At 42.7% G+C, this 24581-nt stretch overlaps 4 protein-coding genes across 5 annotated transcripts; 2 read left to right on the plus strand and 2 right to left on the minus strand.

Annotated features, from left to right (window-relative positions):
* Positions 1 to 53: 53 nt before the first annotated feature.
* On the minus strand, positions 54 to 4461 carry ndufaf7 (NADH:ubiquinone oxidoreductase complex assembly factor 7). Its single transcript, XM_068598790.1, has 10 exons — positions 4244 to 4461; positions 3399 to 3556; positions 3051 to 3131; positions 2662 to 2772; positions 2270 to 2483; positions 1630 to 1688; positions 1222 to 1335; positions 738 to 881; positions 476 to 649; positions 54 to 313 (listed from the first exon to the last, which is right to left on the minus strand). Exons 1-10 carry the CDS (start codon positions 4275 to 4277, stop codon positions 92 to 94), a joined length of 1311 nt encoding a protein of 436 aa, XP_068454891.1. The 5' UTR covers positions 4278 to 4461; the 3' UTR covers positions 54 to 91.
* A 364-nt stretch (positions 4462 to 4825) lies between these two features.
* Positions 4826 to 12375, plus strand: cebpz (CCAAT enhancer binding protein zeta). Its single transcript, XM_068598754.1, has 18 exons — positions 4826 to 5051; positions 5461 to 6615; positions 7357 to 7664; positions 7846 to 8074; positions 8333 to 8507; positions 8592 to 8680; positions 9044 to 9097; positions 9182 to 9284; positions 9649 to 9708; positions 9805 to 9871; positions 10026 to 10138; positions 10447 to 10504; positions 10640 to 10827; positions 10911 to 10940; positions 11198 to 11278; positions 11398 to 11459; positions 11659 to 11740; positions 11979 to 12375. The coding sequence occupies exons 1-18, from the start codon at positions 4836 to 4838 to the stop codon at positions 12134 to 12136; spliced, it is 3228 nt and encodes a 1075-aa protein (XP_068454855.1). The 5' UTR covers positions 4826 to 4835; the 3' UTR covers positions 12137 to 12375.
* LOC137801362 (protein CEBPZOS-like) lies at positions 11832 to 15063 on the minus strand. 2 transcript variants are annotated; one of them, XM_068598757.1, is made up of 4 exons: positions 14932 to 15063; positions 13853 to 13961; positions 13738 to 13782; positions 11832 to 12222 (listed from the first exon to the last, which is right to left on the minus strand). In XM_068598757.1, exons 2-4 carry the CDS (start codon positions 13959 to 13961, stop codon positions 12140 to 12142), a joined length of 237 nt encoding a protein of 78 aa, XP_068454858.1. In that variant the 5' UTR covers positions 14932 to 15063; the 3' UTR covers positions 11832 to 12139. The 2 variants fall into 2 exon arrangements, with proteins under 2 accessions (XP_068454858.1, XP_068454857.1); XM_068598756.1 differs by lacking the exon at positions 14932 to 15063 and adding an exon at positions 14563 to 14761.
* Positions 15064 to 17302: 2239 nt separating this feature from the next.
* Positions 17303 to 20046, plus strand: LOC137801361 (hepatocyte nuclear factor 3-beta-like). Its single transcript, XM_068598755.1, has 2 exons — positions 17303 to 17513; positions 18797 to 20046. Exons 1-2 carry the CDS (start codon positions 17442 to 17444, stop codon positions 19964 to 19966), a joined length of 1242 nt encoding a protein of 413 aa, XP_068454856.1. The 5' UTR covers positions 17303 to 17441; the 3' UTR covers positions 19967 to 20046.
* Positions 20047 to 24581: the final 4535 nt, after the last annotated feature.

Below are 24581 nucleotides of genomic sequence, written 5' to 3' on the forward strand. Positions count from 1 at the left end.
TCTTTTATTTGAAAAAGTATTCACGATTAACTTAAAGAGACAGTGTCCTTTTAGCGCTCGCTTCCCGACCTCTCCGACCACACCGATCCTTTCAGGAGAAGCTGAGCTCGGTGAATCCGCCAACGGGCAGCGGCGCCGCGCTCTTCTTCTCCAGCTTAAGGCCGGCGGGCCCGGCGGGTCGGGCCAGCCGGCTGCGGTGCAGCAGGCCCAAGAAGAGGAAGCGCTCGCCCATCTTGGAGCGGCTGGTCAGCATGTCGTAGCTGGCGAGCAGCTGCTGCCGGGTGGACGCGTCGCCGCAGTTCTTCAGCAGAACCTGCAGGAGAACCACAGCCACGCCTCGTAGTTTTAAATCTTCACGTTTGTTTGAGGTCATTTAGAAACACAGCTTTATTCTCACATTTATACCCAAAGACACTCGATAAATAATCCCCTTAAAGGGTCAGTGATGAATAAAATGGCCGCCGTCATCACTCGCCTGCAGCCGGGATTCGATGCCCATGTTCTTCAGGAACGTCGCCTGGGTTACGGGCCCCAGACAGGCCACGCCCCCTCCGGCCATCCGCCGCAGGAAGCTGAAGTCCACGTCGGCGGTGAGATCGGCCGAGCCGGGAGACGACAGGACGTCGTGCAGCCGGTGGCCTTTGAAGCCCTGACGGGGAACACGAGAGACGAGGTGTTCAGGTGCTGTACAGGTGTGTTCAGGTGTGTTACAGGTGTTGTGGGCGTGTCTTCCTCACCCTGAACGTGTCCATCTTGGTTCCGTCGTGGCCGTAATCGGCGATCAGCGCCGCGCCGCCGTCCTGTTGGATCCTCTGAGCGAGCTGCTGGACCACGACTCCTCCCTCTGCACACACCTCCACGTGACCCCGCCTTTCATCTGCCTGAGAGAGACACACACACACACACACACACACACACACACAGTCAATAATCAATGGCTTCTCTCACTTCCTCTCTGCCGGAGTCGTTGACCTTCAGTGCGCTTTGAACCCACAGAGACGGTTCCTCACTTTTTAAAGGTCGGCCGGAGAATCAAACCCATAAATAATCATTTTAATGGTCGTGAATAAATCTTTGTGTAACAGTAAAAAGTGATACAATGTAGTATTTAAACTAACAATGAGGATTCAAAGCATACAGCACATCAATGGAACACATTTCCAGGACTTTTCCAGGTTTTCCATGAGGGTAAGAACCCCGCTGTAGATGCTCGGGTCTGACCTGCAGCAGCGAGCCCGAGGCCGGCGTGGGAGACGGCGCCAGCACGAACCTCAGCTGGTCCGCGTTCCCCGGGTCGACGTCCACCATCACCTCCCTCCAGCCCCGCTGCGTCCGCTACGACACAAACACACAAACACAACGAGACAAACACAACGTTATGGAGCGAACGCCAGAGCGGCTTTGTGTTTCTGTTGCTTTGGCTCCACCTGGTGGCCGTGTGGTGTAATGACATGCCGATGCAGCGAACGGGAGAAACATGAGATAGTAAAGGAGAAGAAGCAAGAGTTTATAGGAGGAATCTTACCTCAAAAGTAGACAAATAAGCAAATAAAAAAGCCAAAGGAGCAACATGAATCAATCAGGTCAAAATTAATGGGAATAAAAATTCAAAGCGGCTTTAAAACAAACCTGGAATTTGTGGATCGGCAGAGCGTCAAAGAACTCGTGAGCGAGAAAGATGCTGAATCCTGAAAAGATGAGAGAAGAAAGTTACTGAAGAACTTTTAACTGGTCCTCTATAGTCTCAGTGTAGTCCTGGTCCTCTATAGTCTCAGTGTAGTCCTGGTCCTCTCTAGTCTCAGTGTAGTCCTGGTCCTTTATAGTCTCAGTGTCGTCCTGGTCCTCTCTAGTCTCAGTGTAGTCCTGGTCCTCTATAGTCTCAGTGTAGTCCTGGTCCTCTATAGTCTCAGTGTAGTCCTGGTCCTCTATAGTCTCAGTGTAGTCCTGGTCCTCTCTGGTCTCAGTGTAGTCCTGGTCCTCTCTGGTCTCAGTGTAGTCCTGGTCCTCTGTAGTCTCAGTGTAGTCCTGGTCCTCTCTGGTCTCAGTGTAGTCCTGGTCCTCTCTGGTCTCAGTGTAGTCCTGGTCCTCTCTGGTCTCAGTTTAGTCCTGGTCCTACTGTTAAATGAGGTTTTTTAAAGGGACCTTGGTGCTCAGAGACACTACCACTTTCGTCCACAGGGGTCGCCAGAATCCACACACGTGAGAGTCCCGCGTTCCTCTCTGTGTGACGGGTGGAGACAGCAGGTGGAGAGCAGGTGTGGTCCGGTACCTGAGGGGACGTCCTCCAGGCGCCGGTACCAGGACACCGGGAGCCCGGTGGTGGTTTCCCCGCGCCGGTACACCGGCACGTCCTCGGCGTCCGCCTGCCGGCTGCGGCCGCCGGTCAGATTCTCGGCCTGAAGACGACTCAGCAGCGGACTCACCTCCACCAGGTGGAGGGACACCGAGGCTCCGCCCACAACGGAGCGCAGCTGATGGAACACCTGGAAGGAGATCACAGGAAGGAGATAGATAGATATATATATATATATATATATATATATATATATATATATATATATATATATATATATATATATATATATATATATATATATATAATTATTAGAATATGAATACATCTATATGTATCAATATATAAAGTCTGAGTAAAGCTGGTACTCTGAGGACGTCGGCGGCCATTGATCCTCTTCCTGGTCCGAGCTCCACCAGCTGCAGCCGTTCGGGTCGACCGGCTGCCATCCACTCGCTCACGGTCCACACGCCGAGCAGCTGGAATCAAACACGCGTGTTCTTACGTCACAGGAGAGGAGATGTGCACATATCAAACCGCCTCATCATATATTCAGCTAACTAAAATAAAAACAAACCGTATTGCTGGAGGAAGAAGTAGCCGCAGATGATGCGCCATGTAAAATATAACATTTAGTATTAAATTAACTCTTCCTGTTAAGGTGGACTCTTCCTGTTAAGGTGGACTCGTCCTGTTAAGGTGGACTCTTCCTGTTAAGGTGGACTCTTCCTGTTAAGGTGGACTCTTCCAGCCTCACCTCTCCAAACATCTGGCTGATTTCGGGCGATGTGATGAAGTCTCCTTCGGGCCCCAGCATGTTGTTCCTCACATAATAACCCTGAGAGAGGAAATTCAAATTATTAAGTGTCTTACCTTGTAAAATTACAAAACAGTTACCGTAACTTCTTAAGCTTTTATATTAACAAAAAAAATGTATAAATATATAATAATACATTTATCTTTTATTGTTGATACATTTTGTTGACTGTGTAATTAATCAAAACCACATTCAAAGTTGAATCATCAAGGTGAAGGGGATTTATTTTCCAAAATAAAAGTCCTTCACAATAAAAGCTCTCTAACTGATCCAGGTAACGTCGCTCACCGCCACCGGGTTGGTGAGCACCTCTCTCATGTACTCCGACACCGTGATCGGACCGGTGGCTTTTATTCTGGAGGTCAGGTGACGCAGCATGGAGGGGCGGGGCTTCTCCTCACCTGGTGGAGCGCTGCAGGTGAGTCTGTGAGCCGCTCGCCATCGCACTGTGCAACACAAACAAATAACACAGAATCAGTAAACAAATACAACAACAACAGAAGAGACAAACACTTTATTAATCAGTTTGCTTAATTATAAAGTAGTTTCACATTTTTTTCATCAATTTTTTTTGTCAACAAAATAGCCAAATTTATTTTTATTTTTATATTTTTTAAGTGTCTTATTGCGTTTTTTTTTTAAGGAACCAAACGCCACACCCGGAAACAATGTCAAATATTTGATATTTAAAGATAAATCTGCAAAGGTCAAAGGTTTTGCCAGAATGTATTGATCTGAGACACAAAACTATAAATATAAGTGCACAGAAAAAATATCTTGTTTATGTCGAACCTTCAAACTTTAAAGTTATTTTTCAGATTGATCGGTCTCAGAGTTGTTGCCTTCGCCCTAATAATTTGAATTGATTACCAAAAAAGTACCTTCTTCTAAAATATAGCAAACAAAACCTAAATCATTTGCATGACATTACATCTGTTACTCAGTAATAATACATACCAATACATAAGGGTTGCACTACAGAATTAGAGCAACAGAACAGGTCAAATAAAACCTTAAATTGAGTCATAAATGCACCGATTTTCACAGAAGAAAATGCAAATACAAAATTACATTTATGTTTCATCGTTAAAAAAAAAATACTAATAAAATCATCTCGTCTCATGGCTGCTCACCTGCAGCTGATGGACTGAAGACTCTGCTGATCATCTGCTGTGTTTCAACAACTACACGAGGTGCGTCATACGGAACCGAAACCGGAAACTAACCTTTTAACTTCCGGTTACAACTTACAGAAATGTGTATTTGTTATGAAGTTTCTTTTGGTCGTTTAAAGTCGCTAAAAGCTACAAAGTCCTTGTGCAAGAGCGAAACGCTAACAGGGAAACGGAAGTTAAACAAACCGGGATATGATGTATAACTTCCGGGTAACCTTTCACAATAAAACACCTAAATAAAACGATGTACACGATGTCAACAATGTGTTTTTATTATACGTTATACATCTTAGTAAATGTACATATTTATGTTAGCTTCAGTTAATTGTGGGTTAATCTATTATGTATTACAGTTGAAAGGAATAGTAAAAACGATTTTTTGTATATATTTTTATATTATTGTTTAATTAATTAAACAACAATAATGATGATCACAAACATGACGTAAGGAAAATTAATAAAATCTTTCGCTTTTTTTTTCTTTCTCGTTTTAAGTAAAGCGGAAACGCTGCCGTGACGTCGACTTCCGCATCCGGGTCACGTTCTCCTCATGCTGAAAACAAGCATGGCGGCCAAAAACAAGCACCGTAAGAGGTCCAAAGCGACGAGTAAAGCGTCGTTTCAGCCCGAAGAAGCCGAGATGGAGGCCGAAAGCGTCGGCGGGGATGAAGATGAAGACCCCGCACCGGATGAAGAAGAAGACAAAGGGACGAAAGAAGATGAAGAGTTCAACCTGGACGAGGTGTTGCGGCTCGGAGGAACGCAGGCGAGTTACCGGATAAAACCTTCACACCTGCGGCGGTTCACCGCGTTACAGTCACGGTGCAAAGTCACGAAACACGTTTAATAAAGTGTGTTTCTCACAGACTCCAGATACCTTTCTGTGTCTCGCTACGGAACACGTGTTTTACACTTTTTATTCACTTATTTGCATATTCAGATTAACACAACTAATACATTTTAATGCATCAATATTAATAATAATTATCCAACAATATGATACGCATGATGAGTTTTTGTTAAGTTAAACGCTTGACAGCTTGGTAAATAAACAAAACGCATTAGTTTTATATTTCTTAAAGTCAGGATTAAAAAAACAAAGTATTGTTGTGTCTCTGATGGCTGAAGACGAGCGACATTACATTTCTGTTCTTCTTCTGTGGTTTTGTGTCCAGGCCGACTACGTCATGCTCGCCGCCATGAACGACGACAACGAGATGGTCGACGGAGGAAAGAAGGGAGCGATCGACGACCTGGAGGAGGGCGAGCTGGAGAAGTTCATCGCCAAGCTGGGCGTCCGGGCGTTCGCCAAACTGCAGACCGTCCCGGACGAGCCCGAGGGAGACGCCGCCGAGGGGGAAGGAAGCAAGACGGCGAAGCCGAAGAAGGCGGAGGGAGAAAGCAAAGCTCGGCAGAAAGCGAACGAGGAGGAGAAGCCGAAGAAGGCGAAAGACGCGGCGGCGAAGAAGAAACCCAACGCGAACGTGTTCGAGTTCCAGCAGCGGCTGGTGCTGCTGATCAAACCCGGGGGCAAGTGGTTCGACCTGGAGTACGCCGCCGAGGGCACGGCCGCCCCGCAGGACGCCGCGCTGGTGTCCCGGTACAAGGCGCTGGCCCAGCAGCTGTTCGAGGCCGACGTGGCGCTCTACAAGAGCAAGAAGAACCTGCAGAAGGGCGCCAACTCCCACTGGATGAAGACGGTCGTCTCCTCCGGCGTGCTGGCGGACAGGATGGCGGCCATGACGGTGCTGATCCAGGACGCGCCGGTGCACACGCTGGAGCACGTGGAGAGCCTGGTGGGCATGATGAAGAAGAAGGGCAGCCGGCGGATGGGCCTGATGGCGCTGGACACGCTGCGCGAGCTGCTGCTGTCCAACCTGCTGCCGGAGGACCGCAAGCTCCGCCCCTTCGCCCAGCACCCGTTCGACCTGCTGGAGGAGCGGGCCAGCGGCAACCGGGACTCGCGCGACCGCCGGCTCGTCATCTGGTACTTCGAGCACCTCCTGCGGCACCACGTGGCGGAGTTCGTGGCGGTGCTGGACGGCGTGGGCCACGACACGGTGGCGGCCACGAAAGCGAAGGCGCTGGCCACCGCGCACGAGCTGCTGTGCAGCCGGCCCGAGCAGGAGCGGGCGCTGCTGGGCCAGGTGGTCAACAAGCTGGGCGACCCCGAGTACAAGACGGCCGCCAAGGCCACCTACCTGCTGGAGTCGCTGCTGCACCGCCACCCCAACATGAAGGCCGTGGTGTGCTGCGAGGTGGAGCGCCTCATGTTCCGGCCCAACGTCGCCGCCAAGGCGCAGTACTACGCCGTGTGCTTCCTCAGCCAGGTGATCAGGGGGGGGGACCACCAGAGGTCCCACGATGCGATATTATCACGATACTTAAATTATGATGCGATATTATCACGATATTTAGACCCTGATGCAATATTATCACGATACTTAAGCCATGTTATGATATTATCACTATACTTAAATTATGATGCGATATTATCACGATACTTAAATTATGATGCGATATTATCACGATACTTAAATTATGATGCGATATTATCACAATATTTAGACCCTGATGCAATATTATCACGATACTTAAGCCATGTTATGATATTATCACTATACTTGTGTCCCAATATGATATTATCACAATACTTAAGTCCCAAATATGATATTATCGCGATACTTTAGTCCTAATACGATGTTATTTGAATACAATATTATCACAATACTTCAGTCATGATATGGTATTGTTACTATACTTGGGCCCCGATGTGATATTATCACGCTATGATATCACGATACTTATGTCCCGATACGATATTTAAGCCCTGATATGATATTATTGTGATACTTCGATACATCTAGCATTGTGATATATTGAGATTTATTTCCTTTTTTCAACCGTAAATTGTCCCCAAAGGAAAACTGTCAACATATTTCATCCCATAAGATAAAGTTTTCAGTCCGTTCATCTCACTTCAATCATTTTTATTGCAGTAAAAAGTGACAAACTGAACTATCGCGACGTTACGCCTTATCGCTTTTTATTCCTCCCGCTCGCCCCTGCAGGTGATGCTGAGCCACGATGAGGCCGAGCTCGCCGCCAAGCTCGTCGGCATCTACTTCTCCTTCTTCCGCGCCTGCGTGAAGAAGAAGGACGTGGAGTCGAAGATGCTGAGCGGGCTGCTGTCGGGCGTGAACCGGGCGTACCCGTACGCCGGCGCCGGGGACGAGAAGGTGCGCGAGCAGCTGGACACGCTGTTCAGGGTGGTGCACCTGGTGAGGTTCAACACGGCCGTGCAGGCGCTCATGCTGCTGTTCCAGGTGATGGACTCCCAGCAGAGCGTCTCCGACCGCTACTACGTGGCTCTGTACAGGTACACCTTCACCATCTTCATCTTCATCAGTTACTTTTAAGTCCTGCTAATGTATGAAGAGGATCTTGATTGATTGTGGAATATCAAAAGTATTCATGCATTATTCTTCCTCCTCTACTTCTTCATCCCCTCCCTCCCTCTTTCTCCTCTTCCTCCTCCTCCTCATCCCCCCCCCCCTCAGGAAGTTGCTGGACCCCGGCCTGTCCTCCTCGTCCCGTCAGAGCATGTTCTTGAACCTGCTCTATAAATCCCTGAAGGCCGACATCGTGCTGCGGCGCGTGAAAGCCTTCGTGAAGCGTCTGCTGCAGGTCAGCGCCGAGCAGAGCGCCAGCTTCGCCTGCGGGGCGCTGGTGCTGGTGTCAGAGGTCATGAAGGCCAAACCCGGCCTCCGGCTGCTGCTGCAGGGCGGGGTGAGCACGGAGCCCACGCACCATCTATTTACTATTTATTTATTATTTACTGTTATCATAATATTTACATTGTAAGCCGTCCAGCGAGAGCTAAACATAAATATAATAATGTAACATTTATTTAAATTTCTCCGAATGTAATGGTTCATGTTAAAGTTAATCAACTGAATTCATTAAATTGACTTTTATATTTTTGTACATTTTGTTTTTAACTGATATTTTAAATGTTGAACCAGTGAAGCTTTTTGTTTCCTTCAGGACGGAGAGGAAGAGGAGTTCAAAGACCTCGCAGAGGAAGAGGAGGAGGAGGAGAAGAAGAAGAAGAAGGAGGAGGAGGAGGAGCGCTTCGTGGACGCTGACAAACTGGAGGAAGGAGCAGCGCCCACGCAGCCGAAGCCCAATGCATCATGGGTACACCACCAGAACCTGGAAGGTGTGCGACTCATAAACAGAAGAGTCTGTGTGTCGCCATGTTGTTGTTGTTGTTGTTGACAGATTGTGTTCCTGTTTGTTTCAGGAGGAAAGAGCATCAAGAGCTACGACCCGCTGCACAGAAACCCGTTGTTCTGCGGCGCCGACCACACGACCTTATGGGAGCTGCAGAGGGTGAGAAACAAACAAACAAACACACAAACACACAGTCAAACACACAAACACAACATTTATTCTTTTATTGAAATAACAGCTAATAGCTCGTAGTGATAATGGGACTTAATTATTTGTATTCATAAAAATATATTTATTTTTATATATATTTTTTATATATATAAAAAACAAATATGTGTTTTTATATATGAAAAAAGAAAATAAATATTCTTTATATATATTTAGTGATATATATATTTATATAAATTGTGTTTTAGTCACTTTCCCGTGTCCTTCAGCCCTTCATCTCTTTGTGTCTGGTGTGAATAGATAAACGACCTCTTGACCTCTGACCTCTTGACCTCTGACCTCTCTCTCCTGCAGCTCTCGGTGCATTTCCACCCGTCGGTGTCGCTGTTTGCCAAAACGCTCCTGCAGGTAACGCCGCGGCGCTCTGCGCTCCGCCCGCTGCTGTTGTGCGTGGCGGTCGTGACTCTGTTGTCGTCTCCTCCTCTTCCTCAGGGCGACTTCGTGCTGTACGCCGGCGACCCGCTGCAGGACTTCACCCTCAGCCGCTTCCTGGACCGCTTCGTCTTCAGGAACCCCAAACAGCTGAAGAGCAGACGTAAGGAACGCCGTGTCCTGAGTATCGCTTCACCAAGCGCTGGAAGAGCACAACCTCAGGGCTCTTACGGTCATGGAACACCTGGAAAAGTCCTGGAAATGTGGATGAAAGTCCTGGAAATGTGGTTGGAAGTCCTGGAAATGTGGATGAAAGTCCTGGAAATGTGGTTGAAAGTCAAGGAAATTTGGTTAAAAGTCAAGGAAATGTGGTTAAGTCATTGACATTTGGTTGAAAATCATAGAAAAGTCATTGAAAATTTGGTTTAACGTGATGGAAATTTAGTTAAAAGTCAAGTAATTTGGGTAAAAGTCGTGGAAATCCGGTTAAAAGTTGCTCAGATGTTAATTTTCTTTTCTTCTCTCAGAAAACACGGACTCGGCGGCGCTGACGCCCAAACAGAGGTTCCCCTTCAAGTCTCTACCTGGTGAGTTTGTGTCCGGATCTTTTATTTCCTCCGTTGATGTTTTTTTAAATCTGTTTTTGTCGTTCTGCGTCGTCTCGCTGGACTTCTCTCCTCCAGTGAACTGTGAGGAGTTTCTGTCCAAAGAGGAAACTCAGATCCCCGTCGACGAAGTCTTCTTCCACCGGTGAGTCGTAGTGATTTATAATGAAAATCTCCATTTAAACAGTGCATCAGTGTTAAAAGAACCATTTAGTTCACACATTTATAACGTGTTAACGTGCCCGGATCTAGTATGTAATCTTAAATAAATGTATTTATATATTTCTTTCTCGTTCCAGATACTTCAGGAAGCGTCAGCAGGAGAAGCTGCTTCAGGGCCGTCGTCATCGAGGAGACGGGGACGACGAGAGCGTGGAGGACGTGGACGACGACGAGTTTGAGAAGATGCTCGGTGAGTTACAGAGGTCAAAGGTCACCGGGTCATTTAATCAATATAACCTGCTTTCCTTTCATCTTAAACACCTGAAATGATGACGGAACAAACTACAAGTTTGTTTTTTACCGTTAGCTAAAGTACTTTATGGAGAGTCAAAGTATTTACTGTTAGCTAAAGTACTTCACCGTTAGCTAAAGTACTTCACCGTTAGCTAAAGTACTTCACCGTGAGCTTTAATATGTTTTCTTGTGGTTTAGTTCCAAACCTCTGGTGTGAATGATTTGATCCTGTTTGAACTAATAATCAATATGAATATTCTTCAGACGCTGAGGGCGACTCGTACTTCACTGAGATGCCGGTCGACGACCTGGACTTTGCCGGGTGAGCAGTGATTATTGCTTATTGATTGTTTATTGTTTATTTCCACTGAACGCTGCAGTCCTCCAGCATTCTGCCTCTCGAGAAGCGTTCAGTTCAATATCGCGTATTGATCGATCGATTTCTCCGTTTTGACAGAAACGTGAAGAGTAAAAAGAGTAAGAAAGGCGGCGAGGACTCGGACGACTCGGACGACTCGGACATGGACGACCTGGACGACGAGGAGATGTCTCTGGGCAGCATGGACGAGGAAGACTTCGGAGACGAGCTGGAGGAGGAAGGAGGCGCCTTCATGGACCCCAACGGAGACGACGATGACGAAGAAGGTGGGGGCCGAGTCCGTCCTGGTCTGTCTGATGATGATGATGATGATGATGATGAATGTATTTGTTGTTTCTTTTTCTCTCAGTTCCGGAGCTGGAGGACGCTGCGTTCAGCGGTGAGTTCAAAACTAACACGTATACATCACAGGCTACGGTACTCTACCGTTAAAGTACTATACCGTTAGCTAAAGTACTATACCGTTAGCTAAAGTACTTTAATGTTAGCTAAAGTACTATACCGTCAGTCAAAGTACTCCCAAGTCCAGAGTATTGTGTTATTTTTTAAACCGGTGCAACGTCATCACTAAAATAAGATGTTATTGTTTGTTTAAACTTGGTTCAAATGAAACGTTCCTGAATGTTTTTGCTTCAGATTCAGACGATGAGGCTGAAGCTCCTCGAGCCAAGAAGAGGAAACAGAAACCCTCAGAGGAGCTGGACTTCGGATCTTTAGGTTCATTTTACTTTTTCAGAATGTTTTTATTCTTTCATTTGAATTGTTTTAATCTAAGTTGTCGGTCTGATTGGACGGTTTTCATGCTAACTTTGTTTATTTGTCGCTTCGTCTCGTAGCTTCTAAACCGGGGAAGAAGAAGAAGAAGAACGAGGCGGCCATGTTTGTTTCTGCTGAAGAGGTGAGTTAACGTTCTATAACATAACTTTCATTATTACATTTTTCTACAGTTTATAATATAACACTATACACGTTTTACATACTCTATATACAACAAGACTTTTTTTCAATGTTCAGACTCATTTTCATGACTTTCTTGTTTTCACTCCTAGAAAAATATTTAATGAACTATTTGATTTCTTTTGTTTTAACTCCTTCAGTTCGGCTCGCTGCTGGACGAGAACGCCGGATCCAAGTTCGACAACATCGGACTCAACGCCATGGCCAACACCGACAAAGCGGGTAGGGAGAGTGTGTGTGTGTGTGTGTGTGTGTGTCCGTGTGTGTGCCTCCTAAAAGTACATTTGTGTCACAACATGAATAAATCTTCAGGTTTGAGAACAAGGGGACGTTTTATTCGGCGTGCTGGATACCAGCCATGACTCCGCCCAGAGAAGGCGCTCGAATCCGTTTACAGACGTCTTCTTCTGTGGTTTCCGTCAGACCCGTGAAACCAGAGTGGTGTTGTTTGTCCTCTCAGGCCTGAAGCAGTTGAAGTGGGAGGCGCGTCGAGACGACTGGATGCAGGACCGCGACGCCAAGACGATGCGCAGGAAGAAGACGGCGTTCAACAGGAAGAAGCCGTTCGCTCGAGCCGGAGGGAAGACGCTCGTGAGCAGGAGGAAGAAGAGGAAGTAGCCTTCACTCCCGTTTGGCCGCCCACGCCGCGCGGTCGCTCTCCCGGACGCCGTAGAGCCCCGCCCACTCGTTGGACTGGTAGTAAACTGGGAGGAAACACAAGAAGAAACTGGTTTCGTCAAAACCAAAGACTTTGATATTTCCCCTCGACGTTCAAATGAATCGGATGTAGTTTTTTCAGACTACAAGCAGAAGTTCTTATTATCAGTTATGCTTTATATTAAACTTATTACATTGTTTGTCTTTTCTCCATTTTGTTGCTTGTCACAACAAAAACATGTTGAATTTTATTTTTAAAAGTCAGTCATACTTAAAAAGGTTATTTATATACTATGGCAAACCTTTATAATAAAAAAAGTCTAGGTTTTTAAATGGCATGTCATATTTTCCAGACATTTTATAAAAAAGTATAGTTTGTTGGAAAATATTATGGAAGCCCATTCCCGCCACAAAAAAAAAAAAAAAAAATTAGGACCCAAAAAAAAAAAAAAAAATGAAGACCAAAAAAAAATAAAAATAAATTAGGACCAAAAACAAACACAAAAAATTAAGACCCCAAAAAAAAAAACTTTTTTTTTTTCGTTGTCTTTTTTTTCCGTTGACTTGAAAAAAGGCAACAAAAAAAAGTTTCATTCCAGGACTTAAAGTTTCATTACTGACTACAAATGGCAAAATTACAGTTACAGCCTAAATATAACTGTAGCTAATATATGTACAGACAAAGTACATTGTTGACCTTCCATTGACCATTTTTAAGACCTGAGTAAAATGCAAAGTCCACACATATATTGAATGAATTATTTACTTTAAAGTAACCCATCAATACGGGCTTACAGGTGGTTGACATTGCCTAGCAAGCACTGTTTTATATTCAAGTGCTCTTGTTATTTACTAAAAGATATTTTGAATTGAAACAAGATTGGACTTTTTTTTTACCTGTACTTGTTTTGTTGTATGAACAATACATATTTACATTTAAATTAAGGTATTGTAAAACTAAAGTGATGAAATAACAAAAAGAAATATATTTTTTTTGTCCCTATTTTTTTTTTTTTTTTTGTCCTAATTTTATTTTTTTTGTGGCGGGAATGGCCTTCCATAAAATATAGTATGTATAAAATATATAGTATAAAAAGAAGTCAATATAACATACAGGGTTCATACACACTGTGACCAATGAAACAGTACAAAGTGATAAAATGTAGTATTTAAACTAACAATGAGGATTCAAAGCATACAGTAAACCTTAAATGACTCAAATGAATGAGAGACAATAGTTTGATTAAAAGAATAAACATTTATATAGATGCCTGTATGTATGCTGCTGATATTTTGAGCCTCTTTCTTTTAAAAGCAGATTCATTATTTATAACTCAATGAACGTCATGAACACATGAAAATAACACATTTACACCACTTACTAGACTTTTGGGATTTAAAAAAATAAAATTCCATGACTTTCCAGGTTTTCAATGACCATATGAACCCTACAGTACAGTATAGTATTTTCCAGTCTTTGTACAATATGTCGCAGAAATATGTGGCAACAAGTTACAGCACAAACTACATTCAACTCTAATAAATAATAAATCATTTCTCACCTTCGAGGACTGATGGCAGCCTCCTGTTCATGGTGCTCCGGAAGTCTGGAAACAAAAGAGGATTTATTTATTGTCCTAGAGACATGAAGTCACTCTCAGGTGATTGATCCGCTACCTTGGCTGTCGTTCATCTTGTGGAACAGGCCGTACGCCCCGATGACGCCCAGCAGCTCCAGAGCGATCACGGCCTTCATCAGCTTCTTGGCCAGAGGCGCCAGAGACATCTGAGGAGAAACACTCTTTAGTTTTAGTTCACTTTCAATGAGGACCTATGGAAGCCCATTAGCGCTACAAAAAAAAAAAAAAAAATAGTATTTAACATTGCAAGCACTGTTTTATATTCAAGTGCTCTTGTTATTTACTAAAAGATAACTTGGCAATGTCAACCACCCGTAAGCCTGTTGATGGGTTACTTTAAAGTAAATACTTCATTCAATATATGTGTGGACTTTGCATTTTACTCGGTTCTTAAAAATGGTCAATGGAACAACAATGACAACAACAATGTACTTTGTGTGTACAAATATTAGCTACAATTACATTTATTTTTTTTCTTTCCTGGAATTAAACGGGAAACGTTTTTTTTTCTTTGCCTTTTTTTTAAGTCAACAAAAAAAAGTCAACGGGGAAAAAAAAGTATATATATATATAGTCATAATTTTTTTTGTCATAATTTTTATTTGTATTGCTCCTAATTTTTTTTTGTGTTGCGGAAATGGGATCCATAGAATTCTGACCCGCAAACTCAAAGTAACGCAAGATGCCGTCCTTCTGTTTCAGTAGCTCAGATTGACAAAGACCTGATGATGCGTGCTTTCAACACACCCAGAAGTTCCTCAAGCGCTTAATAAACGTTACGAACAGCATCGCCGACACTGTAGTCTGTGATCCAGTCTGTGATCTAGTCTGTGATCCAGTCTGTGATCCAGTCTGTGAGACAGTAGAAATCTCTCCCTAGAAAACTAATATCGCTCCTTTATCAATAATGTTGCTTTGGTGATTTTTCCAAACTTGCTTCTAGGAACTGGAATGCCTGACATGTGTCATCTTATTCTGGAAATGTGTGTTAAATGTATTATAATAAATAACAATAAAATAAACAGTGACTCTTGCTAAATAACCAATAACACTAAACAAACCGGAATAATCTCTTTAACGTCATGTTTACGTCCTCTTACTCTTAAATTAACTCACCTTCGGATTCGCGTGGGAGAGGAACAACTTGTTGTGTCTTTACGAATTAATTAACGCGGTAAAAGTTGTTAAAATAACGTTAAATGTTCGCAGACGTCCTTGTGAAAAGCGAAACAGCTGTTACTTCCGGAGTACGGAAGCTCGGTTGATACAAACAAAACCAGCCGCGACTTTGACGGATCCCGTTCCCTGTCAGTATTTCCGTGGTGATTTTAAACGTTTGCGATAAACTCAGCGATGAAGTGAACATTTAATGCATAATGAATCATTTTTACTTCTACCTATTTTGCAGACAATCAACTCAGGCTTTGAATGCATCACGTTTACTTACTAAAGTACATTTTTATAGCGCAGTATAGGTACTTTTAGCCCACTAGTGAAGAATCCACTCGTGCAGTAATTTTAATTAAATCAAGGTGTGCGTGAAAGATAACCGATGGAGCTTTAACATGATCATAAAATAATGTTTTACCATTTTCACTTTCCATTGAAGACATATTTAATCTCACTCTCTGTGAAAAGATAAAGCCATAGAAAAAGACTTTCGACTGTAGTTGCAGCAGCTCACCACGAGGTGGCAGTGTTTTCTGATGAGGGTTCAGAGACTATCACCTGAGAAAAACGAGAAGAAGCGTTGATCAGTGAGAGAAAACACCTTAAACTTATTAAACTACAACCTTTACCTACAATCTATTATTAAAATATGACGTTGGAATATGATACATTGCTATAGATTAAACCAACAAACCGGATATAAAAGAGTTATAATGCTACATACACATTAATGCAGCAGTCAAATTAATACAGAAAAATCAGATATTAACTAATATGTACATTTTACTGTATACTTTCATAAGGTTTTGAATGCTGGTGGAGTATTTTCACAGTGTGGTAGTATTTTGTACTGCAGTACAGGATCTGAATATTTCTCATAGTATAAAATATAGTTTTTGGTGAGATGCACGATTAAATAAATGAATAATGCGACAATAAAATGTTCTGTTTCTGGTGTTTTCCGAGAGAAAACCACCGATGTGTGCGTATTCGGAAGAGTAGTTTCCTTAGTGTCAGGCTGAATGGCTAAAAACTACATTACCCATGAGCCTCAGCAGCCAGGCAACGTAAACCAACACAAAGACGTCACCAGCGTTTTTCAGCTGAAATAAAACAATGAAGTCATTTGTTTTGAGGAGAATGTGTTGCTTTTCTTTGACTCACATTCTAATTTAAATATTTAGTTTAAGACTGAAATGTCTTGAAGTGAGATTATTATAAGACATATATATATATATATATATATATATATATATATATTAAGATATATATTAGATATATTTGGTAGTTGTGGAATGTAACTCACGATATTTACCTGTTTTTACTGAAGTATCATTTTCAATGCAGGATTTTAACTTGCAGCACATTATATTTAGTACTTTAATGTATTTGGTGATTTGTATATTTGTGAGTTAACATGAGGAGAAGACCGCCTGGAGGGGGGAGTTAAGGATGGCTTCACGTTTTAAAAAGGGGTTTGAAAAGTAAAGCTAAATAAACATGAACTTTTATGATGAGTCAGATCTCAGAGCTCACAGATGTTTCAGCCTCACACGGACCAAGAGGGTTTGTTTGACGTCCACACAGGGAGGTTGTGTGTGTGTGTGTGTGTGTGTGTGTGTGTGTGTGTGTGTGTGTGTGTGTGTGTGTGTGTGTGTGTGTGTGTGTGTGTGTGTGTGTGTGTGTGTGTGTGTGTGTGTGCAGAGAGCATGGTGGTCCAGCCTCTCTTGTTCCTTCACCTCGGTCATGTGTACCGTTCATCCTGTCCTCCTTTCAGATTCATCACCAGGTAAATACTCACTGACAGACTCAAACAGTAGAGGAAGAGGAGGAGGAGGAAGAAGAAGAAGAAGAAGAAGAAGAGGAGGAGGAGGAGGAAGAGCCCACAGACAGTCTCTCTGCTTCTCTTGTGAAACATCTTCAGTTTAGAATGAGTTACGTGATGAAGTGACGTCATCACGTTTCAGGCGGAATTTTGAAGTACTTTTACTTGAACGTGATGACGTTACCTGTGTAACGTCACGTAAGGACAGGTAATGACGTCATTCACTGATAGTGAAGTCTCGTGCCAAAGATGTAATATTCAAATCGGGAAAATGTGCACGCGCTCGAGACTGGGGGCCGCGGGAAAGAGGGGGAGGCCGCTGATTGGCTGCTGGCTCCACGGCGGCGGCGCGCGCGCGCAGGTGCCGGAGCCTCCTCGCGCGCAGAGCTGTCCCCGCGCTCACAAGACGCAGTCGCCGCTCAGGTGAGAGACAAGTCCCGGTCCCGAGCAGCCAGGAGACACCGGAGGAGGAGGAGGAGGAGGAAGAAGAGGAAGAGGAGGACGGGGCGTCCGTCCCTCCGTCCGTGCGTTTGTTTGTTTGTTTGTTGTTGTTTTTGTATTTTTATTTTTCTTCCTCCCGCCGCTTCGCCTGAAGCCGTTTGGATGCGTTAAAGTGTGAGGAGCGTGCACGATGCTGAGCGCCGTTAAGATGGAGGGACACGAGCACGCGGACTGGAGCAGCGGCTACTACGGAGAGACAGAGGTGCACGCACTCACTATTATATTATTATTATTATTATTATTAGAGACTTTTAACTGTAATTAATCAGATAAACATCTAAATTAACATTACATGGGTTTGAGAGAAATGTATATATATATATATATATATATATATATATATATATATATATATATATATATATATATATATATATATATATATATGCATAAAAAGTGTTCTCCACACAAATACATGGGAATATTTATATTTATTTATATATAAGTCAAATACATATTAGTTGCCAGTATTGGTTGCAGTGCATTAATATTAATAATTTAGAGCTTTGAGGTATTTTCGATGCAGCAAAATGAGAAATCACTTCTGGAAAAAACAAACCTGTTTTTTTGTTAGATTAAATAAAGTTTAGCCTGTATTGATTATGTTACTGTTTAAAAAATATCTTGAATCTAAGAATCTAAATGTATTTTGGGATAAATATGAGTTATTCTTGAGGTGATTCTAGTTGTATTTAATGGTGAAACATCAAAATGTGTAAAATATGTCAAATTACATTAAAAAAGCTGAAATTAAAGATTATATGTCTCATTAAAGTATGTAAAGTGTTTTTAAATGGAGTTAAATGACTCCGGCTAGAAGTAGTTCATCATCATTGTGGAGAAAAGATGGAGAAAATATGAACAAAAAATGAATTAAATCAGAGAGCATTGAGGACCTTTAACATTTATTAATTCCTAATAATAACAATAATAATAATAAATCCCTTCTGTTCCAGGTCAAGTCTCTCTTCCTGTGAGTTAAGTGTTTTAACACATATTTAATGAGCTTATCTTAAAGAGCGTTTTGACCTTCATGTTGAGATAAACAGATTACAGCTCTGTAGAAGTTTCCTTATGAATTAATAAATGCTTATGAACTAAGAACTCTGATTAATATTAAAGTTACAGATTTTAAATGACAAGTTTAATGCTTTTCTTTGTCATTTTAAATAATAATCTTAAATAAATCTCAATCTGAGATCACATAAACATGACAGGCCTTCATCTTTCAGAAGGTTTTACAACAAAACAATCGAATAATCTCCAGATGAATCCATGACAAATAGAATTATTATCAATATTAAATGTGAAATATTGTTTACGACAGTGAACCAAAAAAAAGCTTTTGTTTAAACTTTTGTGTGATTTATTTAGATGAAATGAAGCCAATATACATATAATATAATTGAATCTAATTGAACAATATATATAATAAATGAATATACATGAATATTGTCTTAACAACTGTGTTCTGTGTGTTTTCAGTGTTACACCGGAAACATGAACTCCGGTTTGTCCATGAACTCAATGGGCGGCTACATGAGCGCGCCTGGCATGCCCGGCAGCGGCCACATGAACGCGCACTACGTGAACCCGGTGCATGGGGTCAACCACCACTCCTCGATGCCCGTCGGGGTGTCGCAGAGCCCGGGTGTCGGCGTCGTCGGTATGGGGGGCCTGCTGACGCCGGGCATGAGCTCCATGAGCCCGCCGGCGCTGCCGCCACCGCCGCCGCCGTACGGGAGCGCGCCCGCCGGGATGAGCCCAGTGTACGCGCAGGCCTGCGGCGGCGGCGGCGGCATCCGGTCCCGGGGGGAGCCCAAGCCGTACCGGCGCAGCTACACGCACGCCAAGCCGCCGTACTCGTACATCTCCCTCATCACCATGGCCATCCAGCAGGCCGGCGGCAAGATGCTCACGCTGAACGAGCTGTACCAGTGGATCACCGACCTGTTCCCGTTCTACCGGCAGAACCAGCAGCGCTGGCAGAACTCCATCCGCCATTCCCTCTCCTTCAACGACTGCTTCATCAAGGTGCCGCGCCTCCCGGACAAGCCCGGGAAGGGCTCCTTCTGGGCGCTGCACCCGGACTCCGGGAACATGTTCGAGAACGGCTGCTACCTGCGGCGGCAGAAGCGCTTCAAGACCGGGAGAGGAGGAGGCGGAGGAGGAGGAGGAGGCGAGAAGAAGGAGGAGAAGGAGAAGTCCGGCTCGGTCACCAGCTCCCCGCGGTCCTCCTCCTCCTCTTCCTCCCCGGCTTCAGACGCGAAATGCGGCGGCGGCGATATCAAAGCACACCGGGGTGAACTGTTGTTGCCCCCGAGCCCCGTGCGCGCGCCCTCTCCGCCGCTCGCGCATCACACCCAGCACCTGTTCTCACACCCGCACCACCACCCGCACCACCCGCACCACCCGCTGCTGCTGCACGAGGCCGCCGCCGCCCACGCGCAGCACCTGAAGCCGGAGCACTACCACCCGCACTACTCCTTCAACCACCCGTTCTCCATCAACAACCTCATGTCCGAGCCCGCGGGCCAGTACGCGGGCTACGGTGGCCCGGTGGCCGCGGTCTCAAAAGGCGGCCTGGACGCCGCGCACAGCGACAGCAGCTACTACCGCGGCGTGTACAGCAGCAGGCCCGCCATGAACTCATGAGGACACACACACACACACACACACACACACACACACACACACACACACACACACACACACACACACACACACACACACACACACACACACACGCACACCGGGGATTTGTACATTTTGTGAATGTGATGAGGGGAACAGGCCCTTCAAACTGCAGGATTTCTGTGTTTGTATTTGTGCAACAGATAAAAACTACTTTAAAAAAATCTTTATAAGAAAACAGTCTTTTTTTTAAAAAACGTTTTATTTAACTTAAAAGTCGTCATAAACGTCTTTAAAGTTTATTTGTTGAGCACATTTAAACAACAAGGAGATTTAAAGTGCTTCACATGAAACCATTAAAACACAATGCAGATTTAAAAACAGTAAAGAAAACATTAAAACAGTCAAAAAGCAACAAAAAATCTTTATATGAAAACAGTTTTATTGAACTTAATCTATTCTTCTTTAAAGTATATATTTTAAATAAGGTAAGGTCAGGTATATGCACATGACATGACACATGAAACCACTTCAACACCAGATCCTGATGTTCTGCAGGAAAACACACTTCACTTCATCTGCATCTTCACACTGTGACAAAGAACACATCAGAGCCTTTCTTATCGTGTGTGTGTGTGTATATATATATATATATATATATATATATATATATATATATATATATATATATATATATACATATATATATATATATATATATATATATATATATATATATATATATATATATATATATATATATATAGTTTTAGTGTTTCTTACCAAGATAAAATGCAATGATGGCAACACAAACAAACTCTGCAGGTTATCATCTTGACTCATCGTTTAGTCTTTGAGATACAAGAAGTACTCAATCTTATGTATAAGTGTAATCACAATAGTGTCAAAATAATACTCCATTAAGAAGTCCTGCATCCAAAAAGTACAAAAGTATGACAAAAAAAACACTCAGAACCTATTTTCTGGATAATTATATTCGTAGTTTTAGTATTTATTACCAATATGAAATGCATTGATGGCAACTCAATAAATCATAAATAGTTAAATACAAGTTAATTCAAGTAAAAACTACAATAGTCTGTTTTCATATTTAATATACATTTTGTTGACTAATCAAGAGACGGAAAACAAACAGCAAATATTTACACAGTTGTTGAATCATCAAAGAGATTTTTAAAATAAAAAAACATGTCAAAAAGTTCAGATTTAAACCCACAAATATAAATAAAACTGTCCGGCATGCAAATCTGCAGGTTATCATCTTGACTTATCGTTTAATCTTTGAGATGAAATAAGTGCTCTTTTGTAAAAGTAGAAATACAATAGTGTCAAATACTCCATTAAGAAGTACTGCATCCAACAAGTACTATCAACAAAATATACTTAAAAAAGTCAAAGTACTGATTCAGAAAGTGTTTTATTTTAACAGAATAATCCATGTGAAGCCAATTTCTATAGTATTTGTATATTATTGGGCTTTAAAAGTGTCGTACTGCATCACATCTTAAAATGTTTTAAAACTACAGTGAAGTAAAACACAAAGTAAGAAAGAAAGTAAGGTAAGAATAGAATCACTTAAGTACCTCTTAATTGTACTTAGTTGTAGTTAAATGTACTGAGTCACATCCCACCACTGATTCCTTTTGTTTCCCAACAATCAGAAACATTTAATAATTTCATAATAACATCAACAAAATAGAAAAATGGTCACGTTTGAGGATGTTTGAGATTAAAGCGATTGATCGATTAGAAAACTAAAATAACTCCAGATTTCTGTCGATCCATTATTGTTATTAACAGATTGATCGAATCAGGAGAATTCCTCAAAACTCTTCGACTTCTTGTGAACAAAACGCTGAATAATCAATCAATCAATTAATCCGGAGAATAATCTGCAGATTAGTCGTCAATGAGCACAAACACTGAAGATTAGTCATCAAGACGTTTCTCCTGATTCAGATTTGTGTGTTGAGGGTTTTTATGGTGAGGGTTTAACTCGGTGTCCCCGGGTTTCATAAAATAAATCAGCGTTTCTCTTTGAAGTCGCAGTGAATCTTTTTCATTGATAACAAAACATAATTATTTCACAGTTGTGGACTTTTCTTTAATCCTTCAAGCAAAACCGAACCTGAAACTCTGATGAAGAAAGTTTTTGTTATCTGAAAACATTTAAAAAAGCTGCATTTTAATTATAAATATCTCAACATGTTGCCATGAAAGTGTGTTCAGACGTTCATGTTCCCCAGAGGATGAACCGTTTCAACTCTGGTGACCGCAAGAGTTCTACAGCGCCACCAGCTGGCCAAACCTTTCCCTCATCATGTGAGGATGTCTCAACATGTCTCTGATGGATCGGCTCAACATTTTTGCACAGATGTTCATGTTCCCCAGAAGATGAATCCCACCAACTCTGGTGAGGCCTGACTTCTCCTACAGCGCCACCATCTGGTCAAAACTTTCTGTCATGATGTGAAAATATCTCAATATTTACGTAATTAATCGGCACATCATTTTTGCGTATGCATTCATGTTCCCCAGAGGATGAACCACACTCACTTTGGTAGTTAAACCAAACCAGCTGGTTAAACCTTTAACTAATCATGTGAAAATATCTCAACATTTACGTAAATTTACGGCACAGCATTTTGGGTATCAATCATGTTCTCCAGAGGATGAACCTCATTGACTCTGGTGATCCCTGACCTCTCGTACAGCGCCACCAGCTGGTCAAACCTTCCCTTCTTCATTTGAAAATATCTCAACATTTAATTAATTGATCGACATGGCATGCTGCGCGTACATTCATGTTCCCCAGAGGATGAACCTCACTAACTCTGGTGATCCCTGACCTCTCCTACAGCGCCACCAGGAGTCAAACCTTTTACTATCATGGGACAATATCTACAAATTTACATAATTAATTGGCACAACATTTCGCACAGATGTTCCTGTTCCCCAGAGGATGAACCCCACTGACTCTGGTGATCCTCTGACTTTCCTTCTCGCGTCACCAGCAAGTCAAACCTTCCCCTCGTCATGTGAAAATATCCCAACATTTACTTCATTGATTGGCACAACATTTTTGCACAGACGTTCATGTTCCCCAGAGGATGAATCCTAAAGCCTTAACAAGTGCAGCGGGCTTTGTTGCATGATTAAAGTGGGAGCTGGTGGAACAAGCACTTTTAGTTTGAAAATATGTTTGATAATTCAGCCAAGGTAAGAAGAAATAAAACATATTTTCATATTTAGGAATATTTATGCTGTTTTAGTTTTTGTCCTGCAGTCCTGTGGGAAAATATAATATTTAATATTATTCAATAAAAATAGTTTTTTGGCATGTTTTTTTTGTCCGTGCTCCTCTATGTGCCAATAACCAATTAATACCATTTTGATACTGGCACTGGATTTTCTAGATTAATATTATAATAACTCTTCAACAATAACACAGAGAAGGAGATATTTATGATTTGATTATTAAGACTTTAACATTTTACAGAATAAAAATCGACTTCTCTTGCTGGTGTTTGGGGAGTCTATGTTAATAATTAAAATAATATTACAATATATTTTATTTAAATTTCTGTTATACAACTTCAAAATTTAAATTAACCCATTAATGTGACGTTCAGCTTTCGGCCTCAAATCCTGTAAAACCTTCAAACCTTCTCTTATTACGACATGAAGCACGTTCCTGTCCCTGTGCACGAGAGATAAAATATTCCTTTATTGAGGAGGAAGACATGTTTGTTGTCGCAGCACGAGGACAGAAATAAGTGAAGATAAATAGAACCCGTAATAAGAAAAGACGTAAAAATAGAAACAATTAAACACAACAAAGAGCGTGAGAAGAGGAGACATCTTACATTCACAGAACCAGAACTTCTTCTCTGCCGTTGACCTTCTCACATACATGAAAGTTATGTTGGCGTGATGTCCATAACATTTAACATTTAACAATCAGAGAGAGTGCAACATTTGGGAGCATGAATATTTACAAGTGAGTCGACAGTAGAATTTAAAGTTCAAACAAAGTGCATGTAATGAAAGTGTGACGTGAGAGCGACACGTGTAAACATGAGTTGTGGAGAGATGAGTGACAGGTTGGAAACATGATCATATGAGCGATGTTGTGACGTCATCACCAGCTGACAGCCCGACAGGAAGCTGACCTGAGGCTGCGGGTCAGCTGGTGTTCAGACGCCACGCCTCCAACGCACTTCACTGCTGGAGGCACTTCTTAACGAGCTGTGCTTCTGGAAGAGGGAGAAACGGCAGCGAGCCGGTTCCTCACAAGCCGTCTGGAGCGTCCAGAGGGTCCAGAGGGTCCAGAGGATCCAGAGGGTCCAGAAGGTCCAGAGGATCCAGAGAATCCAGAGGGTCCAGAAGGTCCAGAGGATCCAGAGGGTCCAGAAGGTCCAGAGGGTCCAGAGGGTCTAGAGGATCCAGAGGGTCCAGAGGGTCCAGAGGGTCCAGGTCTGCAGACGCGGCGCGTTGTTCATTAACTTCACTCAGCTTCAAACGCACCGTCACCAGCTGAGGCTGAATATGAAACATGTCTGCTGCAGGATGTTTGCAGGAAGAGTCGCGCCGGAGGAGAAACTGATGTTTTACT

The sequence above is a fragment of the Clinocottus analis genome, unplaced genomic scaffold, assembly GCF_023055335.1.
Source record: "Clinocottus analis isolate CAN_PGR_092001 unplaced genomic scaffold, fCliAna1.0.p SCAF_40, whole genome shotgun sequence".
Taxonomy (NCBI): Eukaryota; Metazoa; Chordata; class Actinopteri; order Perciformes; family Cottidae; genus Clinocottus; species Clinocottus analis.